The sequence below is a fragment of the Anabrus simplex genome, chromosome X (genome assembly GCF_040414725.1).
Source record: "Anabrus simplex isolate iqAnaSimp1 chromosome X, ASM4041472v1, whole genome shotgun sequence".
Taxonomy (NCBI): Eukaryota; Metazoa; Arthropoda; class Insecta; order Orthoptera; family Tettigoniidae; genus Anabrus; species Anabrus simplex.
In genome coordinates this window covers 202814857-202836349 of record NC_090279.1, presented here as the reverse complement: position 1 = coordinate 202836349, position 21493 = coordinate 202814857, and the positions used below count along the sequence as shown (strand labels likewise).

The window sequence follows — 21493 nt, the reverse complement described above, 5'->3', positions numbered from 1 at the left end:
TCCAGAGATTTCTGTGGCTAACACCTCAGCTTTCTTCTTCAAACAGCGTCACCTAACCTAACCGTATATGTAGCCTATCACGAAAACATATTTGAAACGCATGTAGAGAAATAACCTCCTCGCGAAAATTTTACATGTAAATAACAGTAACTAGACGCAAGATATGAAATATCCTCTGAAATCAGTGATGTACTGGTACTCTGCCATATTTTGAGGTGTATGACATTCTTACGTAATTTCCGTATATAACATTAAAATTAAGATATCTTTTATTCAGTCTTTATTTTTACGAGTTAACAACTGCTATCGGCCACGTCATTTCCGCATTTATTACGAAAACGTGTTATCCTCTTTCATTTTGAATTATCTTTAGAGAACAGCAGTCGATGGGTATTGCTAATCAACTCCAACATCACCTTTGAATGTCAACGAGAGAGCTCGCAAATGCACAAAGTGAGAAAACTATACCGTGCCGAAGATGATCGATCGCATTTTGTTGCAAACGTTTCAGTTTTCTTATTGAAACAGTGTCACGTATCCTAACTTAACCGTACTATACGTATGATAAAAACACACTTCAAGCGCCGGTAGAGAAATTATACCTTTCTCTCTATAAGTTTTCATAATAGCCTTTCCGTAATTTAACCAGACGCGACAAAATACAAACTAACCTATGAAATCAATTAAGCGCACTACCATATATCGAGGTGTATCCAATTCTTACTTAATTGCAGTATTTAGCCTCAAAATTAAGCAGTCGTTTAGTTAGCCTTAATTGTTAACGAGTTAACAACCGTTATCGGACACGTTATTTACGCATTTATTACGAAAGTATGTTTTCATTTCGAATTTTCTTTACGGAACAGCTGTCGACGGATATTACTAATCGACTCCGACATCGCCTTCGAATGTCGACGAGAGAAATCGCTAGTGCACAAAGTGAGGAAACGATGCCGAAGGTAATCGATCGTATGCAATATCATTGCTGGGGTGCATAAATATCGGTAACGGAAAAATAGCGTGCGCTTAATCGCTCGTAATAACGGATGCGCCAGTGATAGGGTTCTCGCTGTAACCGAAGGACGATGCACAGTTTAATATAGGAATTTTGAAGGGACAGAAAAAAGTCGTCGCTATAATGGAATTCTCGTTATATGCCGTACTCGTTATAGCGGACTTCTACTGTACCTATAAAAACAGAATTTCTAGTGATGTGTAGCAATTTCCATTATACTTGTTGATCAGTTGTAGGCTTACAACCTTGGATATGAGCACAGGTGCTTATTATTTTAGGAATTAAGTTTTAAGAACAGAAATTATGTAACAAAATAAATTAAATGTATTAAATTGTGATTTCATTTAAGGTAAATGATGTTGCAGCATTAAGATTACAAAACATTACAAAGATTACATTGTGTTATACAATGTTTATGAACTCATCTCTTATTCACTGCCTAAGTAGAGGAACTTATTTATGATATATGATTTGTGATAGTTATTGTGAAAGAGTTTTAGTGAAGAAATCATATGTTTAATAAATTCTTCATTCCTATGAACAAGGATAACTTTCATGTCCCTGAAGGTGTATATTGCAAGTCTACAAAGACTCCTGTCAGCACAGTACAGCTGCCCTTGTATCTGATAGTAGTATGAATGATCAGTTTACAAAGCTAGGTTTCCTTGATACATCACAAAGATACAAGTATTCCACAGTTTCACAGGAAACCATTTCATCTCTGCATGAGTATGGACACTTGATTTCAAGAAGTTCATTCTCATCCAGAACTCGGTCAGGTGAAGCACATAAGTATGGATGTTCTGTGCTTATGAATAATCCACACTCATGTGCCTTCATAGAGTAAAGTTCCTCAAAAGCTTTTACTGCCACAGCTTCATACTTTCTTCCATGAACAATAGCAGGTGTAGACAATTCATGACTTGATGTTAGTTGAACTAAGAATTGTTTTGTGTCAGTCCCCTTGGTAAGGTGATGAACACGTTTAAACAATGAGCTAGGTATTCTGATGGAGCGTTCTGTGAACCAAAGTGGATTTGCACTCTGTCCCCTAGTTTTAAGTTCTACATCAGTACAATCCCCTGGAGAAACATCTTTCAACTTTCTAGAAGTTAAAAATTTCTCCTCACCAGATCCAAAATAATCATGATCATTATAAACAGCTTTAAGATATGCAGAGGGATACAACTGTAAGATTGGCATGGGATTTGGGGATGGGTAATTTGCAGTGAAGTTTATGGATAAATTTCTGAAGTACTCATTGTATGAAGAAGTATTTCGGAACTGGTGTGGCCGGGGATCATGACTTCTTATATCTTGAACAGATGACTTGACCTGGAATGTCTTTAAAACTAGTGCATTTGCCTTAACTGGGGAGGCTTTACATTTTTTGCACTTGTGGAAAGATTGTAGCTGGCTGGTACAGGTTTCCTGGCAGATGAAGGTCTTGCTGGTATTGAAATCTAACAAAGCATATAATGTAGTACATACATGTTTACAGTGAGCAAATGGTCCCATACCAGCACTATAGCTGAGACAGTCAACCCGTACCCGGCGGCATTCAAACAGTTCGGCAAACGTTTGATCCCCCTGGCCACTCACTGTCCTAGCAGGGGGTAATTTATGATGGCAGTGGGCTTTAAAACGGAAGTTCGTATTCCCCTTCAGAAATCCTCACAACTCTGTTGCCAATGCACCTCTTGTTAAATAGACATCAGTCTCTTTTTTCGGCTACGACAATTTACGCTTGCTTTGTTCGCCGTTTGAAAGTTTTTGGATTATTTCTTTGCTTCGTTAATTAATATTCGTGAAGTGTGTTGCTTTTCACTTCGTTTCATGCAGTAATGTGGAGGCCGTGGGAATCACACCTGGAAATTATCGCATCAGAAAATCCTAAATTAAATCTGCCAGTGCACGCAAACGATCTTCAACCGAGCACCAGTAACAGTGATATTCGACCGAGTAGTACTGGTTCCGTGTCAGCGAGTGATACTCAGCCGGGTAGCAGTGGTTCCGCGCCCGCGAGTGATATTCAGCCGGGAAGTAGTTGTTCCGCGGAGAAAAGAAAGGCGACTAAACTTTAAGTAAGCAAAGTCAACGGCTGGTATGTAACGCATACGAATACGTTATGAAGAACAACGTTCGTAAGGGTTATATTTCTGAGACAGCTAAGATGTTGAAACTTAACAGGAAAACTATAAGTAAAATAGTAAAGAAGGGACCTACAACTCCAAAAAAGTATGATAATAATAGAGTTATCTTTAATAAAATTTATGATTTTTGCTGTGATTTGGTGAGACGCGAGGTATATGCATTCTTTACTAAAGGTAAGTCACCAACCGTACAGGAACTGTTAAAACATTTGAAAAATGTGTGTGGCTTTCCTTATGAAAAAACTACGCTACGACAGCTGTTTATAAAACTTGGGTTTTGTTTCCGTATTCTGAGGAAAAAACAGATTGTAATGGAATCTGCTAGAATAGTAGCTTGGCGATATAAATTAATAGACCGTCTTCAGAAGTTGCATTCCGAGGGGTGCAGAGTTGTCTATCTAGATGAAACTTGGTACGATACTCATGACATTGTGAAGAAAGGGTGGGATGATGGAACTTGTAATTGCATACTGAAAGCACCAACATCGCGAGGCAAGCGTATTATGGTATTGCATGCTGGAGGCAGTGAGGGCTGGGTTGAGAATTGCCTTTATTTATCGGCTAAAAACATTGGAGACTGCAAAGCTGATATCCATGACGAAATGACAGCTCAAGTTTTTGAAAACTGGTTTAGGTCTCATCTACAGAACCTACCACGTGACCAAAAATGTGTAATCGTGATGGACAATGCAAGCTATTAAGGACATTATTAAGTTTATGGAGTACAATAACATTCCCGTGCCAAAACCTGTACCCATCAAGGCAGTTATGTTGCAGGAAATCAAATCAGCCAATATCAGTAAAAGCTGCGCTGTAGAGGAGATCGCAGCTACATGTGGACACGAAGTTTTGCAACTCCCTCCATATCACTGTACTTTAAACCCCATAGAAATGATCTGGTCTCAGCTGAAGGCGTATGTTAGGAAAAATAATGTTACGCCAACTTTGAGTGCTAGAGTGTGTCAACTTCTGCGTGAAGGAGCTGGAACGATCGGTCCTGAGAGGTGATCTGCTTGTGTTCGCAGCACCATTAAGACAGAAGAGAAGTACATGAAACACGACACAGATAGCAACCAAGATAGATTTGTAATTCACCTAGCAGACAATGACGAGGACGACGAATAGAGGTAAGGTTAATACGGCATTTGTTTTAAAAGTAGCTAAGTTTGCTGGCTAATTTTTGTCCGAACTACATACTCTGATATTTTATTATTATTATTATTATTATTATTATTATTATTATTATTATTATTAATCTGCTTACCCTCCAGGGTTAGTTTTCCCCACTGACTCAGCGAGGGATCCTACCTCTACCGCCTCAAGGGCAGTGACTTGGAGCGTGAGACATTGGGTCGGGGGATACAACTGGGGAGAATGACAAGTACCTCGCCCAGGCGGCCTCACCTGCTACGCGGAACAGGGGCCTTGGTGGGGGATGGGAAGATTGGAAAGGATAGGCAAGGAAGAGGGAAGGAAGCGGCTGTGGCCTTAAGTTAGGTACCATCCCGGCATTTGCCTGGAGGAGAAGGAAAACACGGAAAACCACTTCCAGGATGGCTGAGGTGGGAATCGAACCCACCTCTACTCAGTTGACCTTCCGAGGCTGAGTGGACCCCGTTCCAGCCCTCGTACCACATTTCAAATTTCGAGACAGAGCCGGGAATCTAACCTGGGCCTCCGGGGGTGGCAGCTAATCACACTAACCACTACACCACAGAGGCGGACAATTATTATTATTATTATTATTATTATTATTATTTTTATTATTCCAGTCCCTAGTTCGTGATTTTACTTTTCCTTTGCCGGGTGAGTTGGCCGTGCGGTTAGGGGCGCGCAGCTGTGAGCTGGCATTGGGGAGATAATGGGTTCAAGCCCCACTGTCGGCAGCTCTGAAGATGGATCTCCGTGGTTTCCCATTTTCACACCAGGCAAATGCTGGGGAAGTACCTTAATTAAGGCCACCTGCAATTCCTTCCCACTCCTAGGCCTTTCCTAGCCCATCGTCGCCATAACACCTATCTGTGTCGGTGCGACGTAAAACAAATTGTAAAAAATTGTTGTACTTTTCCTTTCTTTACTGAAAGCGAGACACTGATATTAGCAGCATAAAATTAATTTTTTTAATAGGCCTACTTTGGTACCAATTTAAGTTTAATCTTTGGCAAGTTTATTTGCCAATGCCTTCTTCCTGTTTTTTCTTTCTTTCTTTCTTTCTTTCTTTCTTTCTTTTTTCTTTCAACATCTACGACCACCGCACTGGTTAAGCACGAAACAAATTATTCTGCGATATTGGTTTGTGCTGTGGTTCATGAACAGGTTTTTATATTTATATTTTGACTTTAGAATAAATTGAATGTTAACATGTTTAAATAATCGACGCAAAATATGACAACCTTGCTTTTGACAGCGCTCACTTGCCTTTTAAACGACACGTACCCCTTGTGTCCAGAGGAAAGGAGCCGACTGTCAACCCTCATTATCACTAAAGCGGGCAGACTGACAACCCTCATTATTACCAGGGTGGGCCAAGTTTTGAGATCAGAAGACACCGCGTGGGTATGAGTTGAGCGTCAGGACTATACATTCACACTGGCACTCCTCAATTAAGAAGTCTGCTATTTTCAAGTCTACATGGTATACCACATTTTTCCTATACTCTGATACAACTCTGCCTTTTAAAAATGTAAATTCACCTTCCTGTGCCCAACGCAAGCACAACAAATACCTCTCTTTGTATATTTTACTACCCACACCTGAATCACGTTGCTCACAGTTCTTTAAATATCTTGAAAAACACTGGGCAGTCACAGTTGGAAGGTCTGTACTTTCATTTACGTCCTTGTACACTACTGCACTTGGTACTTTCATCATGAAAATATCCTCCTCATCCTGCCGATTTTCCACATTAAATGTGGCATCATAATTTTCGAGCCTACAAAGGATAAAATACGAAATGTTACGCGGATATTGACGATTAAAGCATCCATAAAATTGACATTGTACTAGGCCTAGGCCTATGTCAGGTTATGAAAATATACAGCAGCTATAATCCAAACAACAATACCTCTTTATAAGTTCACTCTTCCTTCCATGAACTTTCGCATTTCTTCTTCTGAGTTCCGCCTTCAACTGAAATAAATTCCAGTTCCCATAATTCTTTTTTTCACTCATTTCGATGCCGGACAGAACAGCTGATTGCATTAGAAAGAATGAAGCATGTCCGCCCATTCGTATGCGCCAGGACCCCTTCGGTCCTTACTGCGCTCTTGTGGCGGCAACACGAAGTTCGCCTAGAACACTCCCATTGATTTCAACAAGCTTAATGTACCTGTTGGTGGACACTCGACAGTAACTCATGTATAAGGTCAATACGCTTTCGTTTTCGAAAAAATTAAGGACAAATGTCATGTGGCAGGATCTGCTTCGGACCATGTGAAGGTGATAGAACACTAAAAGGCAAACATGTTTTATGTTAAGGTAAAAATGGGAATAAAAATACTAGGCAAACTGCAGTACACTTTATTTTCTACCTCATATTAAGAGAGAGAGAGAGAGAGAGAAAGAGAGAGAGAGAGAGAGAGAGAGAGAGAGAGAGAGATCCAGTAGTAACTGTGAGAACATTTAGGCGTATATTAATTTCAGGTAGAAAATTCAGTGTACTGCAATTTGCACAATATTTTTGTTCCCATTTTTTTCCTCATGTTCCCTCAAATATTAATTTATTATGTACAAGAATTATAGCTGCGACGAGGTTTGTAGACAAGTACAGTGACCGCTAGGCCACCGCTCTTCTTGCCTGTGATGTAACTCCAAGCATATATGCATTGCATTGGAATCGGGGATTCATCAATTTTTCAGAAATAATTAGGTTGTGGACCCGACGTGTTTAAGTAAAATTTGTTCGCTTCCACTTTGTCCAAAGCAGATGCTGTGTCATGGTCATGATATTTGACCTCCTTTTTTCAAAAATGAAAGTGTATTGATCTAAAGCCTTATCCACGAGTTACTGTTGAGTGCCCCCCCAGAGGTACATTGAAGTTCGTTGAAATCAGTTGACCGCAGGGTCTGGCCACTCCTTGTTAGATATTATGCTCGAGACACTTTTTATGTAATTGTAGACGACTATGTTCACGAGTGCACCCAAGAGCCATTGCAGCATTAACAAGGCATTACATTATTGTCCCCGCAATAAAAGAATGCCCAAAAATCATTCCAGACATATCAATTATCACATTTTCTTGGTGATGTAGGAACCTTAGATTGCACTTGTATCAGAATAGGCTGTATCGAATGTTGTAATATAACAGTCCGTTCTTTTATTTTTTAAGCACACTCACATACTTTCAAATTAATAATAATAATAATAATAATAATAATAATAATAATAATAATAATAATAATGCTATTTGCTTTACGTCCCACTAACTACTTTTACGGTCTTCGGAGACGCCGAGGTGCCGGAATTTAGTCCCGCAGGAGTTCTTTTACGTTCCAGTAAATCTACCGACACGAGGCTGTCGTATTTGAGCACCTTCAAATACCACCGGACTGAGCCAGGATCGAACCTGCCAAGTTGGGATTAGAAGGCCAGCGCCTTAACCGTCTGAGCCACTCAGCCCGGCATACTTTCAAATTAAAACTAGAACAACATTTATCTTGCATTCATCATAACGCTTTTGTTGCCTCTTACTTGACATGTTTACATTTTAGCAGTCTCCGCTAACCATAACCTATAAAAATGTCAACCATGTGTGACAAAATACTATTTCAACATACCACTAGGAGTGCTTTATGTAAAGAAACAAGAGACGCTCACTGCTAAACGTGTTCAGAAATATCACGGAAATGTCTTAATTTGTCTTTAACAATCATTTCGTAACAAATGTTGGAAATGTGTTTGTGAAACAGGGTACTTTTAACCGAGTTGTTAAATTAATAACAATTGTTAAGTAAAATTTAACACAGAGTTGAAGAAACCGGGCCCTAAGTCTTATGGCTCATATTAGAATATTGAACAACAAAGAACAAGCCCACATTTATGGCATTTGTAGGTTTAGAAAAGGCTTTGGATAAAGTAAACTGCACTAAGCTTATCGAAATTGTTGGGAGAACTGGAATTTAGTACAAGAACAAAGTCTCTTATAATCTTAAAACAAAAACAAACTGCATTAATCACAGTAGGATACAAAATAGAAGCAACAATCCATCAAGGAGTGAGGCAGAGATGTAGTCCCTCTCTCTACTTTTTAATGTGTATATAGAGCAGGCAAAAGAAAATCAGCATGGAATGTGGAAAAAGAGCAAATATTATTCTTCTTTGTGCCGTGCCAGTCTCCCGGACGTTGGTGATCGATAAGGACAGTAGACATGATATGGGCTTTTGGACTTGTGTCGTGTCAAGAAGACAAGATAAAACTCTTATTAACATTTCGCGGACCGAATTGCCGAGGTCCTCCGCAAGCACAATACAAAAACAGTGTTTGGCACAGTCACCAAAACTGCTCACAGTTTAGGTAAAAGCAAAGACAAATTGTCGCCACTATTACACCCTGGGGTGTGCAAAATTCCCTGTACTTGCAACAAGGTATACATTGGCTTAATATGCCAACACTGAGACGCGCATCAAGTAACACCAAAGAGATATCCGTCTCAACCAGCTAGACAAGTGAGCAATAGCTGAGCATGCCTAATCATCGGGTCATGATGTCGTGTTCCAAGATGTTCAAGCTCTTACCCACACTAAACACTCGGCAAGCTGTGGAAATATGTAAAAAAAATCCTAACAATTTCAACAGGGACACTGGGTATAAATTAAGTAAAATGTGATTTACATAGGCAGTTCTCTTCCCTATCCTTTCTATACTGTTATTTCGTTTAGGTGTTTTTCAAAATTTATACGTTCATCATCACAAGATTGTTCATTCCAAGTTTGTGTCAATGTCATACTTTCATGTGTGTGCACACACCGGTTATGCCTCCGTCTCGCATCATCCTCTGATATTCTCCACATACTTTCTTCCCATTCTTCAGCTCTGTTCTATACTATCCTGGTCTCTTTTGCTGCATTTTATTTTATTAGTTTCTATTTCTTCTATCATATTCATGCCTGATTTATCTCTGTCTTCTACGTTAGTTCTCACACACATAAGGTGTGACAGAACATCTTAACTGGAGCTTAATGTTGTCATCAGCTCCTGCTTGGAGCGCTGTGCCAGCATACAGCGAGGCACCTGGTGATGAATGAGGATACTATTACAGCTCCAACTGTAATGCATTCTTAAATTCAAACGCTCATTATTGTAGAAGTCTTCCTCGTGAACAGTCGAGATTTCCTTCTGAAGAAGCGGAGCAAAGTTCTCTACAAAATGTAAAGAGTTTCACCTTGTTTTCTTGACACAGCATAAGCCCAAAAGCCTGTATCATGCCTAAAAGTACAGACCACGAAAGCATCAATGTTAACAATATGGACAGTATTTCTTTAGAAATACAGTCAAGTCGTTCGACGGTTCTTAGTCCAGTCTTGAATGTTCTTGCCTACTCCTCACTGTCCTACAAGTTTGCCTTTTAAAATAAGGTGAACCCTGTGGCTCAGGCGGCAGCGCGCCGGCCTCTCACCACTGGGTTCCGTGGTTCAAATCCCAGTCACTATATGAGATTTGTTCTGGACAAAGCGGAGGCGGAACAGGTTTTTCTCTGCGTACTCCGGTTTATCCCATCTAATTTCATCCCAGCAATACTCTCCAATATCATTTCATTCCATCTGTCATTCATTAATCATTGCCCCAGGGAGTGCTACAGGCTTCTGCAGCCACCACAATTCCTATCCTCGTCGCAAGTTGGGGGCTTCATTCATTCCTTTCCTGACCCGGTCAAATGACTGGAAACAGGCTGTGGAGTTTTTTTTTTTCCAAAACTGCATAGCTTTCACCACGTAACACATACCCCAGGAAGGAAATTTTTCTGCATTTGATGGCAGTCAGGAGCTCTCTTTTAGTGTGTGCTCTCTGCAATATCTGTTCATTAGAGACCTGCTCTATCCAGGAGACTCTTAGCATTATTCTATGAAACCATATTTCCAGAGCTTCCAACCTTTTTATGGTGGTGGATTTCAAAGTCCAAGCTTCAACTCCATAAAGCGAAAACACTGACCAAACCTAACATTTACCATTCAGGGAAGGGCAAAAGTCTTTGACCTATGAATTTTTTGGGGAAAAAATTGTGCCCTTACATGCTATTTATTTTTTCAGTTATTTTAAGGAAATGCCGACAAATATATACACCGATGTTACACACATATAAACAACATCTTTTGCATTCCACCATATATTTATGGTTTGGAAGTCCTCATGTATGCAACACTAAAAAACCAGGTGTCCACATACAAAGCAACCTCTCATTTGAGATACTCGAATGAGGTATACTTTCAGAGTCCCTGTGCTGTACCTTTCTGCATCGCCTGAATGGCGACAATTTCTTCTGAGTTGGAACCACTTTTGACTGGCAGTAGCCAGTTTAATGAGCCTGAGGTGTCGAGGAATATTACCAGTGCGAGGGGAATTTGGCGAAGATGCAAGATATTTACAGAGATAAGCATTGGTTTTTTGTTACATGATACCAGAACTGTGAGGTTAGAAATTCATTGGCCACTTACAATTCTGTTGGATTATCTTCTAACATTCTCTTTACCACGGAGTGAATTTTACAAACTAGCTTACATGTGACATCAGTAAGTTTATAAACTTCAAGTTCCCAATTCCAGTCATTATTGACATTTCTACTTGTTGATGTTGTTGTACTTTGAGTAAATCTTGATTTATCCGTTGGCACTGGCTCTTCAGATATACCTTAGAATCAGATTCACCTTCACCAATATCATTTGAAGATGAATTCTTTTCACTTCGTATACTTTCATAGTGAATCTCAACATCAATGATATAAAAACGAAGTTCAGGTAGTTCCTGACATCTGCTGGTTACATTGTAAAACTTGCAGAACAAACCTCGTTGCCTTGGTAACTGTAAATATGCATCTGTAAGTAGTCCATGCGCAGAGACGGACATATATGTCAAAGTATGTCTGCACCTTTCCCACGCTGGATGGAACATTCCATCAAAGTATAGCATGAGATTAAAACTCTCAGATAAGCTGATGATATGGTAATCTTATCCAAATCAACAGATGATTTGCAAGAGATGATTGGAATAGGTTGTTTGAAAAATTAGAACAAATCTTTTTAAAAATCCAAAACACAAATGACTAAATGCAGTAGAGTGGATCAGGTGAAGCATATAATACAAGACTAAGAAATTTAATAATTAAAATAAAGGAACTTTGCTGCTCAGGAAGTAAAATAACCAATGACTGAAGAAGAAAAATGTTGGTTAACATTAGCAAAGAAAGCCTTCATGAAAAAAGAGCAGTCTACTCGCCACAAACATAAACATACATGTCACACTGTCGTTTCTGAAAGTATTTGTCTGGAACATCGCAATATAAGGGAGTGAAACATGGATGATAACTGCTGTTGCTAAATGAAAGATAACTGTGGTCTTCAAAATGTAGTGTCATACGTGAGTGCTTAAGGTGAGAAGTATCAATAAGATCATGAGCAAATGGGTACTGAACCAAGTAGGTGTGATGATATTTGACTCAAAACAGGATAGTAGACTGGTCACATTCTGAGACATGCAGCACTTGTTGATTTGGCTTAGGAGGGAGGTGTATGGGATAAACATGGCCAACAAAGATCGAGGGATCAGTGACGAATAGGTTAGGAAAGGATGTAGGATGCGATAGCTAAGCAGCGATGAAGGGACTGGCCCATGGTAGGGGGGTGTCCAAAAAACTACATCAAAACAGGCCAACCGGACAATACCTCAATGTTCATGGTATCTCCTAAGAGGACCAGCAGCAATGCACGTAAGTCGTGGCGAGGTGACGTGTGATTGCCTACGTCAGCAGAGAGAGCTGCCCACGTTTGCTTGGAGGGACTGGTAGGTTGAGTTTGGAGGGTCAGATTGCCTCTAGTGGGAACGTTAGTATGTAGATTAACTGGAAGAGTGGACAGAATCAGAAATGATCGGATATGAAGAGACCTACAGGTCAGCCTGACCATGGAAGAAAGGCTGTGTTGCAAGGTTGAAATGGCTATGACACGTTAAACAGATGAATGCGACTTGAACTCCAAAGAAGTATTTTGAAAATATCACTCCAGGACGAAGGTTGATTGGACGCCCTAGATAAAGGTGGTTAGATCAGATAAGAGAAGACCTAGAGAAGAGAGGAGAAACATGGGATTCCCTAGAGAGAAAAGAAACGGTCAACGTACTGGCCTTCGGTTCAGAGGGTCCTGGGTTCGATTCCCGGCCGGGTCGGCGATTTTAACCTTAATTGATTAATTCCAATGCCACAGGGGCTGGGTGTACATGTTGTCTTCATCATCATTTCATCCTCATTATGACGCGCAGGTCGCCTACGGGAGTCAAATGGAAAGACCTGCACCTGACAAGCCGAACCCGTTCTGGGATATCCCGGCACTAAAATCCATACGCCATTTCATTTCATCTTCCATTTCTACCTGTCCAGTGCATCAGCCTAACGCAGTCCCTTCTTTCTCATGCTCTCTGCCACACAGTCTTTCCTGGTCTTTACCGGCATCTCATACAGTGCCCACACCATACCAGTCCTTTGTACAATATCTTCCGTGATACTTCCACAACACCACACATCTCTCGTATAGTCTCATTCCGTATCCTATCACAGTAAGTCTTTCCCATTATCCACCTCAAAATCCTCATTTCTGCCACATTTAGCTTTCCCTCGTGGACTTTCTTAACTGGCCGTGTTTCACTACTGTGCATCATGGCAGGCACCACAACCAATTTCAATATCGTTCCCTTTGTCCTTTTTTTCAATCTGCTAGCCATTTAGTCATACCTGTCGTCATTTTCCAATTTTCCCATCCAAACTGAATCCTGCAATAGGTTTCTCAGTCCAATCCTGTGTTCTTCATGATGTATGAGCCAAGATACTTAAACTCAGAGAGAGAGAGAGGGAGAGAGAGAGAGAGAGAGAGAGAGAGAGAGAGAGAGAGAAAGAGAGAGAGAGAGAGAGAGAGAGAGAGAGAGAGAGAGAGAGAGAGAGAGAGAATGACGTGGATAGCAAAGGGAAAAGATATTAAGAGAGAATGACAGTGAAACTGAATTCTTGAGGACCGGAATAGGAGTTATCAGAAGGAAATGAATGTACAAAAAGAGGAACCTTTATAAGAGAAGGTTAGATAAATGATAACTAAGACAGTATGGGCATGTCAAAGAAATGGAGGACTTGAAGATATCCCACAAAATGCAGGTGATGGATGTTGGAGCAGAAAACTGAGATTTAAAAAAAAAACCTGTTAGTTTCAACAGTCTGCCAAACCTAACAGTTATAAACTAACTGAATCGAAACTGAAAAGAGATGACTACATTTCTTTTATTTTAATTTAAAAATTTAAAAAAAAGGAAGACTGGGAGACAAAGGCTGAAAGGAGTGAAGGGATGTTCTGAGAAAACAGGAGAACAGATGGATAACAGGAAACAATGGAGAGGTTTACATTCCACAGAGAGTTGGCCAGTGGCAGAAAACAGTGCTAAATAATGACAGAAACAAAAACAGACTGGGATATCACAGCTCTTTGAGAAAACCCCACTCCTGATCCTCACTTGCCAGCATACATTCAAATGGAACTGTTGAGAAATTTGTATTTTTACCCAAGCATAGTAATGAAAGACTGACATCCAACTGCCCAAGCCCTAAAGCAATGCAAGAGGGAGCATTTGATGAAAATCTGCCCCACTTCAATGATGCAACACCAATAGCAGAATGTTAAAAAATAATAATAAAAATTGTTATACTGGGTGACAAACTGTGAGCAGAACTTCTTTACGAGTGGGCAGTATAACCTAATGTACAAAAACAAACCCCCGACAGCCAGAATGTTGTAAAATGACAAACTAAATATACTTACAAGGGACAAGCAAATGCATTGGACGGCTCGTGCACGATGGCCACATGACGCTGCAGGTACTTTTCGCTGTTGAAGCCTTTTCCACACTGCTGACAAAGAATCTGCGTCTGCCGATTGTGAATCACACGGTGCTCTTTTAGAGCAAAGCTGTTTGTGAAGGACTGCAATGAAGAATTAAGAAATTAACAAAGTATTCAAGCCCCACTAATGCACAATTTTTCCAACATGTTTTCCAAGCATATGTTTCAGTAAAGGCTGATTAAGCTTTCAATAAATTAATCTCCTCATTATTTGTATGCACGTTATCTGTACAGCAATGTCAAGGTTATGACTCTCCAACTGCAGGAGCGCACATTGAAGTAATACATCCATCAAAATAAACAGTGTTGCCATGCACATGCCGGGAAATAATTTAAAAAAATCAGTCTTGAAGCTTTCCAAACAGCCTAGGTATTTCAATTTTAAAACTTTCATGTTTTTGTGAAGTTCACCAACCCAAGTACGGCTCCAGAACTATACATATAAGTAAAAAAATGTGCAGTGTTCTCTGGGACCTTTTTAATGGGCCCTGACATGTTTACAGACTACCCGGCAAACATATCCTAGATGTGTGCTAATTACATAATATTAATACATATTTGAATCATTAGGTGTAAATACCATGAAACTATTTCTTTAAATGATAAATTTTCATTATTGTTGGCATACTTGCATCAATTACATCAGAAATAAAATGTTTACCTTTACTATCACGTCATATTGTGCGGGATCGGTGTCTGCATTAGCGTGGAATCGCATGCGAGCACTCTATTCCGTATGACACTCCACAGCAACACAGTGGTAAGCCCTGTTGTTACACGATTATGAACAAGCAGTAGAAAACTATAATAGTTCAGTTTTGCACTTAATGTTTACCTGTCTGATATTATTAATGCCCTGAGGGGAATAAATTTAAATTTTATATAGATATATTTACGAAGTATTCCTTGCCTGGTTGACGAAAATTTCTCGGGAGAAAAATAATAAAAATAATCATATGGCCTCAGTTACTGTGTGCAGACATTTCAATCTGATGCCACCTGGCTGTCTGCTCTTCAATGTTGACGTTCCATTTTACTCTAGGACTACTAGATGGCAGACCGAGTAAACCGAAAATCTCTTGGGCGTCAATGGCTGAGATTAAATAAATTGTGTCGAATAAACACCATAAACACCAAATGTGTCACCAGAGATCTTTTACATGCCGACATCATACGACATGGAGTGTCAAATGGACTTTTTCCCGCCCTTCAAAAATCTGACTACCTCTGCCGGGTTTGAACCCACTATCTTGGGATCTGGAGGCTGACACTCTACCACCGATCCACACAGGCAGCTGGGAGAACAATGAGGTGTTATCTCTGGTACAATATATAGAGAAAATCAAGTTGTTCCACGAATTTTCACTGAACTGGATTACAGTAGAAGTCTGCTATAACGAGAATTCATAACGGCCAAAAAATTACTCGCTATAGTGGACTGTCGTTATATCAGTTTTTTTTTTGTAAAAGCCGTAAAAACCCCCATACACATTAAAATCAGTATGTTTTTTTTTTTTTTTTTTTTTTTTAAATCTGGTACTACGTGAAAGTGTATGTTTAATTTCAACCAAGACGACCCTGAATGCAATACGACCCCCACTTTTTCCTTCAAAAAATTTTAATCAGGCTTAAAAAGTACTTCGTAAAATCATATGAATGCCTTTCTTGTACAGTACGCATTTTCAGACTATCTTTGTCTTCACGCCAACGCCGAGCACTGGCTTCAGTTATGCCGTATCTTTTGCGGCTGCATAATTTTTCTTTATTTCCGCGGGTTTAATAAACATGAAGTTAAAATTGGCATCATATTATCAAAAAAACCCGTTGAAAATTTCCCAACAATATCTATTCCACGTGTCTTTACAATACGACGATCTATCAGGAAAATATTCTTGCTTAATATAAAACTGTTACTTTCACTCAGCGTCAGCTACAACCGGCCGCTACACGCACGTCTCGCTTGCCGAGTTCGGCGACTAGCGATGTATAGGCCTATTCGCGGGCGTTGAAGGTCAAACGCTTTTACTGCGCTGTGGTATGGCTATTCCACCCTTGCGTTTTTCGAGCATATACCTTACAATTTCATCTTCGACTTCCTTGAAGCATCCTTGTTGCAGGCCACTGAATGCATTTTTTGTATAGTACGCATTTTTTAGCTATCTTTGTCTTCACGCTAACACCGAATATTTGCTTTCGTTAGGCCTATGCCGTATTTCTTGCGGCTGCACAATTATTCTATATTTCCGAGTGTTTAACAAACATTAACTGAAAATTCGCATCATAATATTGATGAGAACCCGTTGAAAATTTGCCGGCAATACCTATTCCACTTATATTTACAATACGACGATCCATCACAAAAATATCCCTCCTGTCTATAAAACTTAATTTGACTAAGCGTCAAGTACAGTAGATGCATTTTAACTCTGCCAGTGAGCCGTGGCCTTTCTAAGAATTAGAAGGCTCGCATGTTTCGATGCCATTATGCAGATTTGAGAAACGTTTCTGTAGAGGCTAAAAGAACATCATTCTCTCTTCACTAATTCCCGAGATCTAGTGACGTTACACATAGGCACTGCAGAACTGGTTGCCGTGGCTAGCCATGTATAATAAAGGGGGTCGTTTATTAGCGTGCGGCGGTGAAAAGAAGCAGCATGGTTATCGCAGTTGTTGCCAGTGGTGTCCATTACTGTTAGGCCGTGAATGCAAGACGACCCTTGATTTTTCACATGAGATTATGAGAAAAAGACGTAGTCTTAAGATTCAGAGAACTATGGTATCACTCCAGAGAGGCTTCTGTGTCAAACATTTCAGTTTTTTCCTTCAAATGGCGTTAGGTAACCTAACCATATATGGATCATGAAAACATTTCAAACACATGTAGAGAAATGATAACCTCCTCGCTAAAAATTTACATGGGAATAAATAGCCTTTCCAAAATTTAACTAGACACGAGAAAATATGAACTATCCTCTGAAATCAGTGATTTACTCTACCATATCTTGGGATGTATCACATTCTTACTTAATTTCAGTTGTTGTTTGAGTCATCAGTCCATAGACTGGTTTGATGCAGCTCTCCATGCCACCCTATCCTGTGCTAATCTTTTCATTTCATTTCAGTATATAACATTAAAATTAAGAAATCGTTTACTTCAGTCTTTATTTTTTACGAGTTAATAACTGCTACGGGCTACGTTATTTACGCATGTATTACGAAAACATGTTATCCTCTTTCATTTTGAATTTTCTATAGAGAACAGCAGTCGACGGGTATTTACTAATAGACTCCATCATCGCCTTCGAATGTCGACGAGAGAGCTCACAAATGCACATAGTGAGAAAACTATACCATAACTAAGATCGATCGCATTTTGTAGCAAATGTTACAGTTTTCTTATTTAAACAGCGTCACCTACCCCAACTTAACCGTAGACCCTACTGTACATATGATGAAAACATACTTCCAGCGCTAGTAGAGAAATAATATGACCGCTATAAATTTACATGATAATAGCCTTTTTGTAATTTAACCAGACGCGAGAAAACATAAACTAACCTCTGAAATTAATGATGCAATCTGCCATACCTTGAGGTCTATCCCATTCTTAATTGCAGTATATAAAATTAAAATTAAGAAATCGCTTATTCAGCCTTTATTTTTAACGAGTTAACAACGGTTATCGGACACGTTATTTACGCACTTATTAATAGAACATGTTCTCTTTCATTTGGAATTTTCTTTACGGAACAGCAGTCGACGGGTATTACTAATCGACTCCGACATCGCCTTCGAATGTCGATGAGAGAGCTCGCTAGTGGACATATCGAGGAAACGATACCGAAGGTGATCGATCGTCCGCAACATAATCGCTGGGGTGAATAAATTAAATAGAAATAATAAATAAGGTAGTTTAACCTATTCAATACAAATTAATACGAAATGTAGTGTTACATTCCTATTTAATTATAAGCGGAAGCGGTACCAGTTTTGACCCCAATCCAGGTCATCAGCCGAATAAAACGCAAAAAACAATGCATAGGTAAGAAAGACATTAAAGATCAAGTCCCCACAAAAACAGTTGAAGAGGCAATATAAAACAACTGGGATAGGCACTGTAAAATTCGGAAGAAGTAGAAGGTAAATCACTTTGATAGGCACTGTAAAATTCAGAAAAAGTAGAAGGTAAATTACTTAACACATTCGCGGCCGCTCGGATATCGGCAACCATCACCATGGTATTGTAATACTTTTTTTGTTTAAAGGAGTTCGTTTGTGTGTCCTTATGCATTTTAGATTATTACTTTAATTATTTCAATATTATTTTAGTACATATGAGCCGTGACACACACGTTACGTCGTTTTGTTCGAATATAGAACTCTTTACAACAGAAAAACAAGTTTTTGAACATTTCACACAAAAATACTGTGCAGTAGAATCATTATTGCTGTGTGAATAATGTATATTTGCATTACTCCATAAGCCGTACAATGTAACTATTCAATGCAGTGTGCTACTTTTCAGTGACATTTCCTCGCAAAAATGACCCTTCTGAAAATGCTTTACATTCATTTACAATGTTATTCAGCAAGTTGTCATCTGCAAGCAAGCGAAAATAGGTTTCGCGTCACTTGGCAGTGGAACCTTCATTCCCAACCGACTGACCGATCAAGTTTATTTGTTTCATTGAGGACGAATGTGAACTCCAAGAAATGACCCCTGAAATATTGCCCATGTTATTTGGCAGGACGTTCGGAGATGAGATATTACTAAAGTCTTCCTCACCTTCTGTAATGTGAGAATTGGGAGTAGACGCTCGACACACACATCCGTGATTAACATTATCACTCAGGTAGCTAGAGTCACTTTTCACACTGTCATCACTTTCATCACTGTCGTCACTATCAATGCTGTCCCTGTCACTAGCGTTCAGGAGAGCTTCCAGACTATCATCGTTAATTGCAAATCGTGTGTTTATCCCGCTAAGACGGCGTTTCTTCCGATGAGAAGGTTCTGAAACCTCCCTTGAAATCACAGAAATGTATGCCGACTTGTAATGGCTGCAGATATTGTAACTAACAATTGATCTGATGCCCGGATGGCGCATATGTTTAATAACACCTTAACAATGCACATATAAGAAGTCTGTCTGTTTACATACATATTGGCGGAAATACGAGCTTTTAATATTTGGCGCGGAGTGTGACGCACGCGTCGTCATCGGCACTGAGTGAAAGTGGAGCCATGACGCATATGTGATGTCATCGGCCGCCAACGTGTTAAAAGAAGCAAGGTGCAGTCTTGCGAACAGCAGCATAGCACACGCAAAGTTCGGCATTGTCTCATAATGTTTACGAGAAGCGGAAAACAGTGTTGTGACTTCGCGCCTGATAGTGTATGCAAGCTGGCTCATTTAAGTGTTTTCCGCTTCTCATAAACATTATGAGACAATGCCGAACTTTGCGTGTGCTATGCTGCTGTTCAGAAGATTGCGCCTTGCTTCTTTTAAGTGACTTACCTCTACTTCTTCTGAATTTTACAGTGCCTATCCCAGTTGTTTTATATTGCCTCTTCAACTGTTTTTGTGGGGACTTGATCTTTAATTTCTTTCTTACCTATGCATTGTTTTTTGCGTTTTATTCGGCTGATGATGACCCGGATTGGGGTCGAAACCGGTACCGCTTCCGCTTATAATTAAATAAGAATGTAACACTACATTTCGTATTTATTTGTATTGAATAGGTTGAACTACCTTATTTATTATTTCAATTTAATTGTGATACATTTCAATACGGAACATTATGAAATTTTTATCTTTAAATGGGGTGCATAAATATCAGTAACGGAAAAAATCGCGCACGCTTAATTGCTCGTAATAACGGATGCGTAAGCGATAGCGTTCTTGCTGTAACTGAAGGTTAATACACTGTTTAATAAAGGACTTTTGAATTGACAGACAAAACTCGGCATTGTAACAGGGTTCTCGTTATATGCTGTACTTGCTATAGCGGACTTCTACTGCATCCGTGTTTCTTGATTTTTCGTGCATGTTCCCTTCATTAGCCTGAATAACCGGGAGTTAACTGTACCATAAAAAGCCAACATCTACTTACAATAATGGGACCTTAAAAACTTAATAAGCAGAACTAAAGTGTAGTTTTTCACACTCACCTTGCTACATATTTCACAGCTAATGAGACCTTCCCCAGTGTGCTTGCGGATATGATATTTCAATTTCTGGAAAAGAAACGACACAAGTTTTGTTTTACTGGTTGCAACAGAATGGGGAAGGGACATTTTTTCACATCAAATTTGAAATGTCTCTCCCACACACCTCCACACAAGAACATTATCAACTTCCTGAGTCAAACCAAAGTTCACTGCAGTTCTACAGTTAATAGATTCTACTGACAGACCATATTAAGAAGTAAATAATTTTTCCACAATTCAAGTCCAAAAAAATTAGGATGTGCATGACCGAATTGTTTTGAACCTTAACAATATAAATTAAATTCCAAGATCCAGATTATAATCCTTTATGAAATAATAAACCTTACCAGTCACAAGTTTTATTAAATTATTTATTCTAACACATGTTTTTCAGACACATCATCCTGATGATGGAGCAAAAGGACTGCCCAAAGGAATTGTTGTTCGCTTTTAAGAGAAGGGGTGAATGGTGGCAGATCTGATGACGGACTGGCTGGATACAGCATGGAATAGCTACCCTAGAGCCTTACTGTAGAAGAAAACACTGCAGGTTATGATCATTATCCTGCACTGTTTCCGGCCATGGGTCAGGTCTGTTTAGAACACAGGCCTTTCCCACCACCTCTCTTGTCATCACTTGGTCCAGTCCTTTCTTCTCTTCTCTCCTCCTCTCAGCACTTCCCTCTAACCCTTTCAGCCATCTATCCCTTGAGTTTCCTCTTTGTTGTTTTCCTTGTATATCCACCTCGTGCACCTTCCTGGAATTCTCTTCATATGTATATATTGCCCCCCCCCCCCCCCCTCTCTCTCTCTCTCTCTCTCTCTCTCTCTAGTACACTAACGAATGTGCAAACTGTCAAAAAATTAGGAGAGCTGAAAGAAGTTGCGATTACTCATGTCAAATTAATTTTTATATTTAACAATCGGATTTATGTGTTAGCCATACAGAACAAGCAGCAGATGTGAGACTTTGTCAGAGGGTAGACATTATATAAATAATAAAATCTAGACCAAAACTTCATAACT

The 21493-nt window shown here is 39.5% G+C and overlaps 1 protein-coding gene across 1 annotated transcript in view; it reads right to left on the bottom strand.

Moving 5' to 3' along the window:
• The window catches only part of LOC136886783 (uncharacterized), an 84648-nt gene that overhangs the window by 9385 nt on the left and 53770 nt on the right, over positions 1-21493 (bottom strand). The window contains exons 7-8 of the mRNA XM_067159589.2: positions 20429-20494; positions 14177-14337 (exon numbers count right to left, since the gene is read on the bottom strand). Coding sequence (XP_067015690.2) covers positions 14177-14337; positions 20429-20494 — 227 coding nt within the window. The remainder of the gene's footprint in view (positions 1-14176; positions 14338-20428; positions 20495-21493) is intronic.